The sequence below is a fragment of the Microcaecilia unicolor genome, chromosome 13 (genome assembly GCF_901765095.1).
Source record: "Microcaecilia unicolor chromosome 13, aMicUni1.1, whole genome shotgun sequence".
NCBI classification, from domain to species: domain Eukaryota; kingdom Metazoa; phylum Chordata; class Amphibia; order Gymnophiona; family Siphonopidae; genus Microcaecilia; species Microcaecilia unicolor.
Window position 1 is genome coordinate 46,612,453 of NC_044043.1, and position 12,334 is coordinate 46,624,786.

The 12,334-nt window shown below is 49.0% G+C and overlaps 1 protein-coding gene across 2 annotated transcripts in view; it reads right to left on the reverse strand.

Annotated features, from left to right (window-relative positions):
* Positions 1-12,334, reverse strand: part of USP32 (ubiquitin specific peptidase 32) — a 389,293-nt gene that overhangs the window by 180,272 nt on the left and 196,687 nt on the right. For both annotated transcript variants that reach the window (XM_030222074.1, XM_030222073.1), the window contains exon 10: positions 2,769-2,852. In XM_030222074.1, the coding sequence (XP_030077934.1) occupies positions 2,769-2,852 (84 nt within the window). The remainder of the gene's footprint in view (positions 1-2,768; positions 2,853-12,334) is intronic.

Genomic DNA, 12,334 nt, shown 5'->3' on the forward strand with positions numbered 1-12,334 from the left:
TTTCTGTTTTTCATCCTCATACTCTCCCTCTTATCTATATAAATAATTCTCACCTCCAACGTTCTGAAGCTCACTGTGTGCCAGGGAAACACTGAAGCCCTGTAGTGGTCCAGGCTGTCAGCACCACTCACTCTCACTCATAGACCCGCCCTCAGCCACGCCCCATCCACACATAACTCACAACCCCAACATTCTAAATGTAAATTTGTAGTTGCGAGATACCATGAGTGTCTGCCCCGCTCTCACGTCACAACGTGATGACATTGCGGGCGGGGCTATGACACTCAGCGAATTGCCTGTTCCACCACCCTCCGACGCTCCCCCCCCCCCCCCGATGCACAATGACAAACAGCGACCTACTGGGACCCCGAAGCTCCCGCCCTCCAAAAACCAAAGAGGCACCTCCATCCTCCCAACGCTGCCCTCCTCCGCCCTCCCGACTCTGCCGTGGAAACAGCTCACCACAATGCCGCGATCCCGAAGCTGCCACCCTCCAAAAACAAACAAACCGCCTGGAGCAAAAGGTCAGTGTGTAGCAGGCAGGGGGAGGAGTAACGAGGCTCGACGATCCACACACAGGAAGGGACGAAGGAGGAGAAGGTGGGTGTGTAGCAGGCAGGGGAACCAATAACCACGATCGCAGATCAAGAGGCACGGAAGCCCTGAGGAGCAGGAGGTAAAACCTGTCACTGCTAGCAGGCAGGGGGAGGAGTTCGGAATCACGCCGATCAAGTGGCAGCCAAGGGTGCAGGAGGAGTACGAGGTGGGGAGAGAGGCAGAGGGGGGAAGCCCCTTGGCAGGCAGGCAGGCACTCTGGAAAACATGTCAGTGCTAGCAGCCAGGGGGAGGAGTACCGAATAACGCCTCAAGTGCCAGGGAGGGCTGCAGGAGAACTACGAGGTGGGGAGAGAGCCAGAGGGATGGAAGCCCCTTGGCAGGCAGCCAGGCAGGCACGCAGTCACTGCCACACACACACACCCACTCTCTCTCTCACAAACACACTGTCTCTCACACACACTCGCACACACTAACTCTCTCTGTCACAAATACACACTTGCATTTGGCATGCAGGCAAGATGGAGGGAAGGGGGCCACCTGGCACACACTCTCTCTCTCTCTCTGTCACACACACACACACTTGCTAGCACCTGTTTCATTACACACACTCTCTCTCACACACAAACACTGACACACTCTTTCTCTCTCTCTCATTCTCTCTCTCACACACACACTCCATCTCTCGCACACAGTCTTTCTGAAACATACACTCCGAGGAAAACCTTCCTAGTGCCCATTTCATTTCTCACAGAAACGGGCCTTTTTTTACTAATTTACATATAATCTGTCTTTCAGTTTCAAAGTGGACTACAAAACATCAGAAATAATATACATAATACAAAACATAACAATACAACATAAAATAAGTCAAAATCCAATGCATGCACTCGCTATACCCTGCTGGAAAAGCTAATTAAAACAAATAAGTTTGCACTTCTCCTCCCCATGTCTTCCAGTCCTCTTTTCTTTTCATATCTGTCCCTTCTCCAATCTCTTCTCGCTCTCACATTTTTATATCTTGTCCTGATCCCCCTCAATCTTCTTGTTGCTTTTCCAAGTGGTTCTCAAGGGTAATGTTGCAATCCTGCATATTTGCATTCCCCTATCCCCCCACCCCAATTCACTTCATGCCATATAGCTGAATTCCACTTAAACTGCTGGTTAGTAACGGTGGGTGATTGATTGATTGAAGCTAATATTATGGCCTATGAGACAGCACACTACATTTGAACGAAGAGGGAATTGTCATTAACCTGACAGAACATGACTGATTTTCCATCAATCAAAACATAGCTGTTCAGTGATACCAAGAACTTTGTTAGATTGGGAAAACTGTTATTACAATAACAGTACCTCACTCAAAAAAACAATTAGGCCATCCTCATAGTTATCAAAGCATTTTGTTAGAAGTCTGGATTTAGAGTAATCCCTTAAGGGAGCCTAATTAAAGAAGTTATGTACCCAAATCTGCAGAAGTGAAAGTTTACCTCCTGCTGAGCACCTCAATCTAGGAAACTAGGCATCCAAAGTGGCCAGTGCCAGGGAAAGGAAAGTGCATAAGCTATGTGAAAAATTAAAGCCTATTGTTTTACAGCAAGTGTGTGGCTCTCCAACTGGTTTACAGTGCTCTGACAGCACTATAGGACAGAACACGAGTAAGCATCCAGTTATACATGTTTATCAGCAATTCTGAAAACCAGACTCTGCAACACTGATGGTCTCTGCCAGCCAGCAACACTAAGGGTGCATCTTTGAGAAAAACATCCCTCCAGTCTTTAGGCTACAGAGGGTAATTGAACAAAGCTATTGGGAAAGAAATACAGTACCTATGAGGCACTGCTACCATAAGGTACTCTTTTAAAGGAGTTATATAAGGGTTAAGCAAATGATGACAAATTATGAGTTCAGTAAACCTTAAACTTGTAATGACTTCCACTGAATAGCATATTGCACTTTCCTATAGCTTTTCTGTTATTGGAACTTTCTCTGGTGGGGAGTGGAGAGAGGGGAACGAGTTGCTCACATTCCCATCCCAATTGACTGTCTTGCCTCTTTTGTACTTCGGAATAAATAACCTTTAATCTGTTACAATATTTTTATATGATGTTTAACCATTATTGCTCTTAATTAAATACTGGTGCTATGTAAACTTGTGCAGGAATATAAAAAAACAAAATGAAATCAAACAGTGTAATTTACAAAGATATTACCTGAAATAGAAGATTTAAAAATTCATTTGCAAGAGCACTCTTTACACTCCAAATCTGGTAGTCCTCCAAGGTAAGATGCCCAGCCTGTAAAAAGGAGCGATAATGAACAACTTGTATATTTATCACCCATGTTAACTTCTCTCTAAAACACTGGCTTGGTCACTGCAGTACCTTTGAAGGCTTTTGTTTTGGTTTGGGTTTTTTGACCATAACATCAGGTATGTTACAACCATATAAATGAGTCTGCTGCTTCTGTTCACCATATACACTTTGGGGATAATTTTGTAACCTTTTTTTTCCTATTCAAACCCTGTTTAAAATGCATAAAAGGGACTCTATATAATTACTCCATGGATTAAGAGCATAAAAATATGTTCTGGGGTGGAGTTTGTTTACAGCATGGGCAGAATCAGGATTAGAAGTAAGCATCTGCAGTTTTAATCTAGTTGTGACTTATGTTGGTTTACTTGTACTGTTTTGAAAATACAGACATCTGTGTATCTATATAATAGGCTAGAAACAGATGTCTACATGGCCAATTATAGAATTACCCCCTAAGTCTTAAACTCTTTTCATGCCCAGAGCGCTTATTTTCAAGGTTATCCACCACTGCAAGTAGATCAAGTATGGAATGCTAACCCTCTAATTTCTATATGGTACAACACAAATTAGGTGTCAATTAGGTACCTAACTTTAAGAACATAAGTTAGGTGCTCAAATTGAAGTCAGATGCCCAAACAGGGGTAAACAGCAGTTAAGCACCTAACTTAAGTGCTAACTTATAGAATAGAGGCTAAGTACTTTAGCATGCAACTGTGAAAGGGGCATGCATGTGGGCAGAGCAAGGGTAGTCACACATATAGGCACCAAACGTACAGAATACTGTAAAGTGTGCACCCAGATACCAACATTTAGGTGCTAATATTTACACCTGCCTTTTACATGGCACAAGCGTTGGCGCCCAAATGCCAACTTATGCTGTATTCTGCAACTGTATCTGGGTGCCCAAATGCCATTACAGAATACTATTTTAGCACACAGACTAACACCCTTTATAGAATTGCATCCTACATGTGCAATACTGGTAGATTTCTTGCTTAGCTGAATTCAATATCAAAACAATTCAGGACATTTTCTGCAAACTTGTATTTCTTTAGTCTAGAACACTCAATAAAAATTCTAAATACCCTTTATCACTATACTTGCATCCCATTGACTTTTAAATGTCTGTTGTTAATCATAACCATATCAAACGCGCATTCAGCTCCTTATATTCAATACTATATATCTCTCAATAGTTCTGTTTACATAGATACAGACTGATTTACCATTCCGGTAGGATGAGCAATAAATGTTTACAAAGATGTTACAATCTAGCAATTTTCTATAACATACAAGAAGTCTGATAATAATGACAAGAAATTTTCAGGATCTATCTTGATATTTTGTAAATATTTCCAGTGAAACTAATGCACATTTCCTTGACAACAAACTTGAAAGAAAATCCAATAGTTCTATTTAAAAACTGTTTTATTGCATTGCAATGCTAAATGTATCTGTGTCCCACTGCTAGGACAATAAATGGTATGCCTTGCCATTTATTTTTGCTTATCTGTATGAGGAAAAGTAAGCTAAATAAAAGACAATAGAAAGGGTAAACCTAAGCTCTATCTATTCAATAAATATCAATTGTACAAGTATTTTGGATTTGGATTTGAGATTTTATCACTCGCCTTTGCAAATCAGAGTTCAAATGAGAGTTCCAAATTCAGGAAAACAAGTTATTTCCCTTCTAAGTGGGCTTAGAAAGCGAATGCTACATACCTGTAGAAGGTATTCTCCGAGGACAGCAGGCTGATTGTTCTCACTGACGGGTGACGTCCACGGCAGCCCCTCCAATCGGAAACTTCACTAGCAAAGTCCTTTGCTAGCCCTCGCGCGCCCGCGCGCACCGCGCATGCGCGGCCGTCTTCCCGCCCGAAACCGGCTCGAGCCGGCCAGTCCAGTATGTAGCAAGACAATACACTTCAAGGGAAGACACAACTCCAAAGGGGAGGCGGGCGGGTTTGTGAGAACAATCAGCCTGCTGTCCTCGGAGAATACCTTCTACAGGTATGTAGCATTCGCTTTCTCCGAGGACAAGCAGGCTGCTTGTTCTCACTGATGGGGTATCCCTAGCCCCCAGGCTCACTCAAAACAACAACATTGGTCAATTGGGCCTCGCAACGGCGAGGACATAACTGAGATTGACCTAAAAAATTTACCAACTAACTGAGAGTGTAGCCTGGAACAGAACAAACAGGGCCCTCGGGGGGTGGAGTTGGATCCTAAAGCCCAAACAGGTTCTGAAGAACTGACTGGCCGAACCGACTGTCACGTCGGGTATCCTGCTGCAGACAGTAATGAGATGTGAATGTGTGGACAGATGACCACGTCGCAGCTTTGCAAATTTCCTCCATGGTGGCTGACTTCAAGTGGGCTACCGACGCTGCCATGGCTCTAACATTATGAGCCGTGACATGACCCTCAAGAGCCAGCCCAGCCTGGGCGTAAGTGAAGGAAATGCAATCTGCTAGCCAATTGGATATGGTGCGTTTCCCTACAGCCACTCCCCTCTTGTTGGGATCAAAAGAAACAAACAATTGGGCGGACTGTCTGTGGGGCTGTGTCCGCTCCAGATAGAAGGCCAATGCTCTCTTGCAGTCCAATGTGTGCAGCTGACGTTCAGCAGGGCAGGAATGAGGACGGGGAAAGAATGTTGGCAAGACAATTGACTGGTTCAGATGGAACTCCGACACAACCTTTGGCAGAAACTTAGGGTGAGTGCGGAGGACTACTCTGTTGTGATGAAATTTGGTGTAAGGGGCCTGGGCTACCAGGGCCTGAAGCTCACTGACTCTACGAGCCGAGGTAACTGCCACCAAGAAAATGACCTTCCAGGTCAAGTACTTCGGATGGCAGGAATTCAGTGGCTCGAAAGGAGGTTTCATCAGCTGGGTGAGAACGACATTGAGATCCCATGACACTGTAGGAGGCTTGACAGGGGGCTTTGACAAAAGCAAACCTCTCATGAAGCGAACAACTAAAGGCTGTCCTGAGATCGGCTTACCTTCCACTTGGTAATGGTATGCACTGATTGCACTAAGGTGAACCCTTACGGAGTTGGTCTTCAGACCAGACTCAGACAAGTGGAGAAGGTATTCAAGCAGGGTCTGTGTAGGACAAGAGCGAGGATCTAGGGCCTTGCTGTCACACCAGACGGCAAACCTCCTCCAATGAAAGAAGTAACTTCTCTTAGTGGAGTCTTTCCTGGAAGCAAGCAAGATGCGGGAGACACCCTCTGGCAGACCCAAAGAGGCAAAGTCTACGCCCTCAACATCCAGGCCGTGAGAGCCAGGGACTGGAGGTTGGGATGCAGAAGAGCCCCTTCGTCCTGCGTGATGAGGGTCGGAAAACACTCCAATCTCCACGGTTCTTCGGAGGATAACTCCAGAAGAAGAGGGAACCAGATCTGACGCGGCCAAAAGGGAGCAATCAGAATCATGGTGCCTCGGTCTTGCTTGAGTTTCAACAAAGTCTTCCCCACCAGAGGAATGGGAGGATAAGCATACAGCAGACCTTCCCCCCAATCCAGGAGGAAGGCATCCGACGCCAGTCTGCCGTGGGCCTGAAGCCTGGAACAGAACTGAGGGACCTTGTGGTTCACTTGAGATGCGAAGAGATCCACCAGGGGGGTGCCCCACGCCTGGAAGATCTGTCGCACCACACGGGAATTGAGCGACCACTCGTGAGGTTGCATAATCCTGCTCAACCTGTCGGCCAGACTGTTGTTTACGCCTGCCAGATATGTGGCTTGGAGCACCATGCCTTGACGGCGAGCCCAGAGCCACATGCTGACGGCTTCCTGACACAGGGGGCGAGATCCGGTGCCCCCCTGCTTGTTGACATAGTACATGGCAACCTGATTGTCTGTCTGAATTTGGATAATTTGATGGGACAGCCGATCTCTGAAAGCCTTCAGAGCGTTCCAGATCGCTCGCAACTCCAGAAGATTGATCTGTAGATCGCTTTCTTGGAGGGACCACCTTCCTTGGGTGTGAAGCCCATCGACATGAGCTCCCCATCCCAGGAGAGACGCATCCGTGGTCAGCACTTTTTGAGGCTGAGGAATTTGGAAGGGACGTCCCAGAGTCAAATTGGAGCAAATCGTCCACCAATACAGGGATTCGAGAAAACTCGTGGACAGGTGGATCACGTCCTCTAGACCCCCGGCGGCCTGATACCACTGGGAGGCTAGGGTCCATTGAGCAGATCTCATGTGAAGGCGGGCCATGGGAGTCACATGAACTGTGGAAGCCATGTGGCCCAGCAATCTCAACATCTGCCGAGCTGTGATCTGCTGGGACGCTCGCACCCGCGAGACGAGGGACAACAAGTTGTTGGCCCTCGCCTCTGGGAGATAGGCGCGAGCCGTCCGAGAATCCAGCAGGGCTCCGATGAATTCGAGTTTCTGCACTGGGAGAAGATGGGACTTTGGGTAATTTATCACAAACCCCAGTAGCTCCAGGAGGCGAATAGTCATCTGCATGGACTGCAGGGCTCCTGCCTCGGATGTGTTCTTCACCAGCCAATCGTCGAGATATGGGAACACGTGCACTCCCAGCCTGCGAAGCGCCGCTGCTACCACAGCTAGGCACTTTGTGAACACCCTGGGCGCAGAGGCGAGCCCAAAGGGTAGCACACAGTACTGGAAGTGGCGTGCGCCCAGCTGAAATCGCAGATACTGTCTGTGAGCTGGCAGTATCGGGATGTGTGTGTAGGCATCCTTCAAGTCCAGAGAGCATAGCCAATCGTTTTGCTGAATCATGGGGAGAAGGGTGCCCAGGGAAAGCATCCTGAACTTTTCTTTTACGAGATATTTGTTCAGGGCCCTTAGGTCTAGGATGGGACGCATCCCCCCTGTTTTCTTTTCCACAAGGAAGTACCTGGAATAGAACCCCAGCCCTTCTTGCCCGGATGGCACGGGCTCGACCGCATTGGCGCTGAGAAGGGCGGAGAGTTCCTCTGCAAGTACCTGCTTGTGCTGGAAGCTGTAGGACTGAGCTCCCGGTGGACAATTTGGAGGTTGAGAGGCCAAATTGAGGGTGTATCCTTGCCGGACTATTTGGAGAACCCACTGATCGGAGGTTATGAGAGGCCACCTTTGGTGAAAAGCTTTCAACCTCCCTCCGACAGGCAGGTCGCCCGGCACTGACACTTGGATGTCGGCTATGCTCTGCTGGAGCCAGTCAAAAGCTCGCCCCTTGCTTTTGCTGGGGAGCCGCGGGGCCTTGCTGATTCGCACGCTGCTGACGAGAGCGAGCGCGCTGGGGCTTAGCCTGGGCCGCAGGCTGTCGGGAAGGAGGATTGTACCTACGCTTGCCAGAAGTATAGGGAACAGTCTTCCTTCCCCCGAAAAATCGTCTACCTGTAGAGGTAGAAGCTGAAGGCTGCCGGCGGGCGAACTTGTCGAATGCGGTGTCCCGCTGGTGGAGAGACTCTACCACCTGCTCGACTTTTTCGCCAAAAATGTTATCCGCACGGCAAGGCAAGTCCGTAATCCGCTGCTGGATTCTATTCTCCAGGTCGGCGGCACGCAGCCATGAGAGCCTGCGCATCACCACACCTTGAGCAGCGGCCCTGGACGCAACATCAAAAGTGTCATAAACTCCTCTGGCCAGGAATTTTCTGCACGCCTTCAGCTGCCTGACCACCTCCTGAAAAGGCTTGGCTTGCTCAGGGGGAAGAGCATCAACCAAGCCCGCCAACTGCCGCACATTATTCCGCATGTGTATGCTCGTGTAGAGCTGGTAAGACTGGATCTTGGACACGAGCATAGAGGAATGGTAGGCCTTCCTCCCAAAGGAGTCTAAGGTTCTAGCGTCCTTGCCCGGGGGCGCCGAAGCATGTTCCCTAGAACTCTTAGCCTTCTTTAGGGCCAAATCCACAACTCCAGAGTCATGAGGCAACTGAGTGCGCATCAGCTCTGGGTCCCCATGGATCCGGTACTGGGACTCGATCTTCTTGGGAATGTGGGGATTAGTTAATGGCTTGGTCCAGTTCGCAAGCAATGTCTTCTTCAGGACATGGTGCAAGGGAACAGTGGACGCTTCCTTAGGTGGAGAAGGATAGTCCAGGAGCTCAAACATTTCAGCCCTGGGCTCGTCCTCCACAACCACCGGGAAGGGGATGGCCGTAGACATCTCCCGGACAAAGGAGGCAAAAGACAGACTCTCGGGAGGAGAAAGCTGTCTCTCAGGAGAGGGAGTGGGATCAGACGGAAGACCCTCAGACTCCTCGTCAGAGAAATATCTGGGATCTTCCTCTTCCTCCCACGAGGCCTCACCCTCGGTGTCAGACACAAGTTCACGGACCTGTGTCTGCAACCTCGCCCTGCTCGACTCCGTGGAACCCCGTCCACGATGGGGGCGTCGAGAGGTAGACTCCCTCGCCCGCATCGGCGAAGCTCCCTCCGCCGACGTAGTCGGGGAGCCTTCCTGGGAGGTGGCCGCGGTCGGCACCGCACGCGGTACCGACGTCGGGGACCTCAACCTGGGCGATGGGCCAGCCGGCGCCACGCTCGACGGTACCGGTGGCGCAAGCACCGCCGGTACCGGAGGGGTAGGGCGCAACAGCTCTCCCAGAATCTCTGGGAGAACGGCCCGGAGGCTCTCGTTTAGAGCGGCTGCAGAGAAAGGCTGAGAGGTCGATGCAGGCGTCGACGTCAGTACCTGTTCCGGGCGTGGAGGCTGTTCCGGGCTGTCCAGAGCGGAGCGCATCGACACCTCCTGAACAGAGGGTGAGCGGTCCTCTCGGTGCCGATGCCTGCTGGGTGCCGAATCCCTCGGCGACCCAGAGCTCTCGGTGCCGACACGGGGAGGAGACCGGTGTCGATGCTTCTTCGATTTCTTCCGAAGCATGTCACCGGAGCTCCCCGGCACCGACGAGGAGGACGTCGAATCCATCCGTCGCTTCCTCGGGGCCGAGACTGAAGAAGGTCGATCTCGGGGGGGCTGTACCGCAGGAGCCCTCAGGGTAGGCGGAGACCCACCCGAGGGCTCACCGCCACCAGCAGGGGAATGGACAGCCCTCACCTGCACTCCACCCGATGCACCACCGTCCGACGACATCAGCAGACGAGGTCCTGGTACCACCGACGTCGATGCAGCTATCCGATGTCTCGGCGCCGATGCAGAGGCCCGATACCTCGATGCACTCGATGCAGGGGCGGCCGAGGAAGATGGTCTGGACGCTGACGACGTCGATGCACTCGAAGATCCCGGTGCCGATGCCGACGAAGAGCCCGAGAACAACACGTTCCACTGGGCTAGTCTCGCTACCTGAGTCCGCCTTTGAAGCAGGGAACACAGACTGCAGTTCTGAGGGCGGTGCTCGGCCCCCAGACACTGAAGACACGACGAGTGTCGATCAGTGAGCGAGATAACCCGGGCGCACTGGGTGCACTTCTTGAAGCCGCTGGAAGGCTTCGATGTCATGGGCGGAAAAATCACGCCGGCGAAATCAAAAGCCGAAATGGCGAAATTTGAAGCACCAAATTTAGAGGGAGAAAAAATCTCGACCGAGGCCGAAAAGAGGCCTACCCCGACGACGAAAGAAAACTTACCGGGGCAAAAAAGCTGGAAGTACGGGGAGGATTTACACGAAACCCGGCGGGGGGTTTCCGGAGCACTTCCCGACTAGGACAAAGCTTTCCCGAAGGAAAAAAACACGTTCAAACAAATTGGACGCGCGAGGTCGACTTTCCGGGGCTCGACACGGCGAAAACACGACCGTACCGAGTGCGGACAAAAGAAGACTGGCCGGCTCGAGCCGGTTTCGGGCGGGAAGACGGCCGCGCATGCGCGGTGCGCGCGGGCGCGCGAGGGCTAGCAAAGGACTTTGCTAGTGAAGTTTCCGATTGGAGGGGCTGCCGTGGACGTCACCCGTCAGTGAGAACAATCAGCCTGCTGTCCTCGGAGAATCTATGCTATATCTGGGCTAATAGAGAGTGAACTTGCTCAAGAACATAAGGAGAGTCAATGGGAGATGCAGAATTTGAACCCTAGCTTCCCTGGTTCTCAACCTACTGCTCTAACCACTAGGATACAGAAGTATTCATCTATGGTCAATGTATTATTCTCAATTTCTTTTTTATTTGCATTTTCAAAATGTAATAGTAAAAGCAATTGTTCTCACATCAAACATAATCCATAAAACAACGAAAACTAAGGGGTACTTTTAGTAAAGTACATTAAGGCTGTTACTGTTAACATGCGGTTTAGCATGCATAGACAATGCACAGACATGGTAACCATTTTGTCATTACCGTGTGCTAAACCGTGCATTAATAACATTTTTTTGCCAACAGGAGTAACTAGGTGGGGCATGGATGGAGAATAAGTGTGGAGAGGTGGAAGCACTTAGCGGTCTTTTTACTAAGATGCAGTAAGCATCACCACCGCTTGCCACAGCTTAAATGGCTTACTGCAGGACATAATCAGGCAACCTACAGTAAGTTCCAAATCTGTGCACGCTACTCACGCTACTCGTGCTAAAAATATTTTATCATTTTTGTTGATTGGGGACATGTTTGGTGCAGGAGCTTCCTACCCTCTGTCCACTAATCAGTTAGAATATCCACATTGCAATGCGCTAATTGGTTAGCACAGGATTACTGCATGATCCCTTGCCACCTACAAAATAGGTGTCAGTAAGTACTCCTAAGGTAATTCTTTTTAATGATGTGCACTGTTGGCAACATTAGCAAATGGACATTGAAAGAAGAAATAGAAAATTGGCCATTTTCCTGCAGTGGTAAAAAATGGCCTTACCAAACAGGGAAAATCCACATAATGGTTATGGTTGAAATTTATTTGATATACCACCATTTGTAATTTACAGCTTAGTGATTTACATTTATGTTTCAATATTTGTTATTGATTGCAACAAAAAACAAACAATAAATTGAAACCACACCAGTAGTACACAAACACCGTGAACAGCACACGTTTCCCCATACAACTAGCTCAGTCATCAAATACAAACGTTTTGAAGTATACCCCACCACTGCCCCCCTCCAGAAAGTAATAACAGCACATCATATCCCAGCACCATAACCCCTGAGCTAGATCCCCCTCCTACTTGTCATCCGAGGGCTTTGACTCTGATTGCACCCAGACCTATACTAACTCTATACCTCCCCCCCTCCTCCCCGGAAGAAGGTCAATACCAGTAAAGTGAAAGTAATACTCGTTGCTAAGAATTTCCAGAGCTGAGAAGCTAACTCAGACCTTCAATGTGTTAATAATAAGGCTGCGTCCCTGAGGCAGTAATTTACATTTAAATCAAATCATAGAAATAAACGCCAGTAATTAATAGGACAGAAGAAAAAAATAAAACAGCAGCAATCATTCATAAACACAGAAAAACAAGTACTAATTTTAATAAGTAGAGAGCACGTAATATCTAAAACTCAGGGTCTACACATATTCATCCAGGACACAGCATTTATCACAGCCTGGTAAAAG